The 6,000-nt window shown below is 36.4% G+C and overlaps 1 protein-coding gene across 1 annotated transcript in view; it reads left to right on the forward strand.

Annotated features, from left to right (window-relative positions):
- The window catches only part of PIEZO2 (piezo type mechanosensitive ion channel component 2), a 195,077-nt gene that overhangs the window by 114,447 nt on the left and 74,630 nt on the right, over positions 1-6,000 (forward strand). Inside the window, exon 8 of the mRNA XM_087931054.1 lies at positions 4,774-4,942. Within this exon, the coding sequence (XP_087787180.1) occupies positions 4,774-4,942 (169 nt within the window). The remainder of the gene's footprint in view (positions 1-4,773; positions 4,943-6,000) is intronic.

The raw sequence follows: 6,000 nt of genomic DNA on the forward strand, positions 1-6,000 counted from the left end.
TTATGAATGTAGATTCAAATAAAACTCCTTAAGATTTCTCATAAAAATAAGGAATGAAAGGCCTATATATAATTCCTAGAAACATAGAACATAAATTGCATGACCTTAGAGGCCATCCTATTCAATCCTATCTCGTTGAAAACTGTCCGCAACAGGTGGCCATTCAGCCTTTATGTGAAAAGCTCCAGATTTTTCTTGATAGATTCTGCCCTTGTTAAACAATTCTTACTATCCAGAAATGCATTCTAATATTTAAACTGGGTCTTCTTTTTAATGTCAATCAGTTAGTCATGCACTCAGTTTTAACAAAGAACAGGTCTGGTTCCTTTTCCATGTTAACCTTTCAGATGTTTGTAAATTGCTGCCTTATCTCCCCTGTCTTTTTTGCAAAGAAAATATGCCCAGCTTCTTCTACCATTCTCATGACGCTTGTTTCCAGTGCGTTATAATCGGAGGTGGTATTCAGCAGGTTCTGACCAGTTCTAGAGAACTGGTAGCGGAAATTTTGAGTAGTTCAGAGAACCAGCAAATACCACCTCTGACTGGAGATTTTACAGTATTCTTTCCATGCCACGCCCACCAAGCCACATCCACAGAACCAGATGCTCTTTTTTGTTGGACAACATATTTCCGGGTCATCACTTTTACATACAAATGTCGCAATAATTATACATTCATATATACATACTTAATTCTATTATTATCTTTTCCATTTCAAACTTTCAGAAAGGAGAGAAACAAGCAAATTAATCCTAGTCTCTTACATTAATCTTAATCCAAACTTCTTTTCGTTTCATTTCAGTTATTTCAAATATAATCCTTTAATATTTATTTTAAAAATAAAAATAACAATATATGTTTGCCTAATAAAAACAAAGTTACCAATGTCTCTCCTTCCTTTTAATAGTCTGTATTAGTTTATTAATTTAAGTAGTTCTTTAATCTGTCATATTTTCTTTCCATCACACATTCTTTCTATAGATTCTAGATTAATACAAGTTTTAACACAAAAGAAAAAGAAACAAGTATAGGTTTCCCCCCTTTTACTGCTTTGAGTGTGATACCTCAGTGGTTAAAATATACCTTTATTCCCTCATCTTAATTCCCGATAAACCATTATTTTTAAGTAGTTACAATAGTAATCATTACATCTTTTCATTTGGATTCCACAACATATTTCCCCCCCTTAATTTTATTTCTAATTTCAAAAAAAGTAAAAGGGAAAACATTGACTATTCAATTTCTGGTCACTGATATTAACCTCATTTTTAAACATCTTCATATCCATTTCAATTATTACAATTTCTTCAATAAACCTTAACTTTTCTTTTGAGAATAAAAATAAAGATATATATTCATCTAATAAGAGTTATCAGTATCTATCCCTCCTTTAATAATCTATATTACCCTATTTTCTAAGTATTTTTTTAATTGCAAATATATTCTTGTTACCCCTTGTCACCCTGCAAAATCCCCTTTTTAATTCATCAACCATTATCTCTGAAAAAACTATTTCTTTTCATCATTTTACTACTTCCGTAGTTCTTTATTACATGCACCTGTTTCTTACTGCCTCTCCTCCCCCTCTTTTTCCCATATCTTTTCTCATTCCGGTTTATATCCCTCTCTTTCTTGATATCTTCCTTTCCCCTTTTCTGCTGGATATTTCTGCCTCTCCTGATTTCACAGGTATTCCCCTTTTTGATTACCTTCTTAAATCTCAACTTTTTAGCCTTCCTTCTTTCCCCTCATCTTTGCAGTGTCCTTTGTGTTAATTGTCTATTTAAGATGGCTTCTCCTTGAATTGACTCCTCCTCCTCTAAAGTTCTTTCTTCTTGTTCTTCAATCGCCATTTCCATTTCTTCTAACACAGAACAAAGTGATTCGCCTCTTTCCTGTAGTAGTTCTCTCATATTTTTAAGTTCCATTTTTAATTCGCGAAGAGATATCATCATTACACACTCTTATATTTTTGTAATCGTTGAAGTCCACAAAAAACACTTTTACTTTCCTTCTTTCTTCTTTCAGTTATCTAAAGTTCTCAGTTGTTCCAGCCTAGGGTCTATACCAAAAACGTCAATCAATCCCACAATCAGCCTTTCCTTGCTTCTTTATTCTGGTTCAGCTTTCACTTTCTAAGATTCTTACTTTGTTTCAATATTTCTTTAACATTATATCAACCCAAATTCATACAGAAACAGGATGCTTTCTCTTTTGTTTGAGTTCAAGTTTTTGTCAGAAGATGGCACTCTCCGTTATACAAAGTCCTCACCTTTTCCCCCTATATTTTTATTTAGGGTTTTTTGAACCTTAATATTCCAGCACAATCCAGTCTCCAATTTGTAAATTTTATTATTATTTTTTTTTGACAATCTTAAGTCCAGCTTTATTTTATGCCTGTTTATTGCCGAAATATTTTAGTCCAATTTAATTAAGTCTTTAGTTCTGGCTTTTTCCTTTCCTGGTTTAAAGCCCTTAGCTGTCAAAATTATTTTTTTATTTTTTTTCCTGTCCCTTTGTATTTCCGCCGCTCACTTTTCTTTTCTTAAAAATTCCATGTTACCTTAATCCCGGAGTACTTTTGTTTAGTTGCATCGCCCAATTGTCCCGGTTCAGATGTTATCCACCTCTTTCTTCCCTGCTGCCCAACTCTTAATCCAGCTGAGTCCTCCTCTTCGGGGTGGCCATTTTAAACCACCTCTGCAGTCGTCTTCGGGTGGGGGGGAAGACGAAGCCCAGGAGGGGAGATGTGGCTCCCTCAACCTGGCTTGCAGCTTCCCCTTACTCCACCGCCCCTCCAAGGCAGCTTCAGCCCCTAATCGCAATGATCGGGGCTCTCCAATGAAAGAGCACGGACTATAGCCACGGACAGTCATGATCTATGGTCTGTCAGTGAGGAGGGCTCAACCCAGAAGTCGCAGAACTGGACATAATACTTGAAACATGGTCCAACCATCATACGGTACAAGAGGAACTATTATCATACATATCTGTATGTTAATGCAGATCAAAATTGCATTGGACTTAATATTGTCATCTTGCTATTTTATGCATGTTGATAGGAATAATCAAATGTATAGGTGCAAAGTTGGAGACTTACGGTAGCTTGGTTGTGGTGAGCGTGAGAGTAATCTAGAAGTTCTAATCTAGAGGATCACCTGCTCAGGATGCGCAAGCTATGGCATGCAGCAATTAAAATGCCAAGAATTATGCATCCAACCAGTATACAGTGTTTGCTCAGGCACTTATTCTAATCAGATTCTGCAAATCCCTTTTCTATAGAACTTTCCATCTTGTTTCTGCAGGCTTCAGAAATCCATCAGTATATGATAGCCTTTACTTGTCCCCTGTTTCTTATAAAAAAGCGTTTGCTAGATTAAAGTGTTTAATGTTTTAATGTTTCTATCTCTGCTTTATGAGGATGTCAGCTACCCAGAGTCATTGACATTTAGATTGGTGGCATATACATTTAATAAATGAATAAATATTTTTGACTGACATAATTCTACACTTCAGAAGCAAGGAGTAACTCCAAAGTTATCAAAAAATCTGCTTTAGAGACTTTCAAAATGTTTCAGCATCAATGTGAGTGAGAAGGCAGGTCAGGCCATGGTTATAGCAATTAGGTCAAAGCGCTTAGTGTTAACTCTTTCTACAGTTTTTATCAAATTGTTAAAATATTTATTTTCTGCTTGGCTTTCATGCACAGGAAAACATCACCGCTTAATTCTACTCTTAGTTTTGCTGTGATGCTTCTTAATCAGGGGTGGGATGCTACCGGTTCAGCCCGGTTATACAGAACCTGTAGCTACAAAAGAGTAGCCGACACTGAACTGGTTCAGTGTTTGGCCCACCCGCCTGCCCGGACTCTAGGCTGTCCTTTATTCCTTGCTCTTGCTTCCTCAGCTGCTTTGCACAGCACAGCTGAGGTTGAAAAAGCAGGAAACAAGGATTTTCAAATGCTGTGCACCCAAGCGCAGCGCTTGTCAGCTGTCCAGGTGGCACAGCTGATAATTTCTTGCAAACGCTGCACACACGATTGCCCCAATTTGGAAAAACAGAAAATCGCTCCACTGGCTGGCCCCCCCCCCCCCACTCCTTACCTGGCATGCGAGTCATCCAACTTGCCTGGTTTGGTAAGTTGCTATTTTTCCTTTTTTAACCCCTGACCATCAGCTGAGATTTAGATTAGCTAGAAATCAGGAAATCCTTGGATTTCTTGCTTTCTAGCTAATCTACAAGCAGAACCGAAACTGCCTTAGGACTGAAGCTTTTCAGTGCAGACTCAGGTAGCTGATTGCAGATAGATAGATCTCTAAGTGAATCTGTGATTCTGTGACCAACTCAGTCTGCCTGCCTGCTTTGCTTGTTTTTGGGTAAGAGTTCCTCTTTTTTTATAAAAAAAACAATATTTACATCAATATTTATAATATTTACATACAACCCATGCCCACCCAGTCACATGATCACCAAGCCATGCCCACAAAACCAGTTAAGAAATTTGAATCCCACCCCTATTCTTAATACTTATGAAGATTTTGAAAATAGAATCAATAATCTGTGGCATAACTCTTATTAATCTTAATATTGTAGAAACAAACTTAAACAATCTGTGAATTTTGTAGCAACTTTCAGTTTTCTATGCTGAAAACCATGAATACAGTTTATTAAGATTGTTGGGAATTATGGAAGTTGAAGCCTATATGAAAAGCAAGATTGTAGAAGGATGGCTTGGATGAAATGTTATGTTTATGTAATGCCCTATTTTTACAGGTTGTTTGGTATCACTCCACTTGTTCAGACCAACTGTTCAAGCACCTGGAAACTCATAACCAACCAAAATTTGAATTGGTACCACCGTACCAACCCTATCTTGCTGCTACTCTTATATTATACGCTAGCAACTCTGATTCGACTTTGGTTAAATGAACCTATTGTACAGGTGAAATAATTATCTTAATTTTAAAAAATCTTTAAAACAAATGCCTACAAATCCTTCAAATTGCTTTTCACCCTGGTGCATAAAAATGAGTACTTTTGCAGTATACATGAAACTTTTTCCGTCCTCTTCCAAAATATTATTAATATCTAACATTCATCTGTGATATGCCACAATAGAATTTTCTGTTTTTCTCATGTTTCCTATCTTAAAAACCAGCACTGAACAATTGCAGTCTCATACAACTTGAAGAACCATAAAACAGAGCTGCCTGAGGTTCTGTTAGTCCATCCTTGACATAAGATGACTAAATTAAAGCTCTATATTACTTAGAAACATGTTTTAAATGGCATATATATATGTGTGTGTGTGTGTGTGTGGATATTTGGTTGTTCGGGTTTTCTCCCGCGTAAGATTCGAAGTATCTAGGCAACGTTTCGATGAAGTCTCATTCATCATCTTCAGGCTTCTGTCTTCGGCTCTGTGCTTCTCAGAGTGATGACAACCAAAGATCCACATACAAATACCCGCGAGAACCTCAGAAAATAAATATATATATATATATATAGTTTTCATTGACATTTATGAAAATAGTATCAGAAATTCCATAAAAATATGGATTACAACATTTTATTAATTTATTTTATTGGAAGCATAATTTGGATATATAAGCATAATTATGGAGCCTCTGTGGCACAGTGGTTAGAGTGAAGTACTGCAAGCTACTTCAAGCTATTTGGCAGTTCAAATCCCACCAGGCTCAGGGTTGACTCAGCCTTTCATCCTTCCAAGGTGGGTAAAATGAGGACCCAGATTGTTGGGGGCAATAGGCTGACTCTGTAAACCGCTTAGAGAGGGCTGTAAAGCAGTATAAAGCAGTATATAAGTCTAAGTGCTATTGCTGTTGCTATAATGGCTGGCACAAGTTTCTTTCCAAATATTTTGGAGGAATGAAAAAGATGAATAAAAATAATCAGCAAATGTTTAAGCTGGGATGATGTTATCTGTGGGTTAAATGCACAACTACTGTATATAGTTCTACATAAAATAATTAAATATAT

The sequence above is a fragment of the Pseudonaja textilis genome, chromosome 3 (genome assembly GCF_049901715.1).
Source record: "Pseudonaja textilis isolate UNSWEBS1 chromosome 3, rPseTex1.2, whole genome shotgun sequence".
NCBI lineage: Eukaryota > Metazoa > Chordata > Lepidosauria > Squamata > Elapidae > Pseudonaja > Pseudonaja textilis.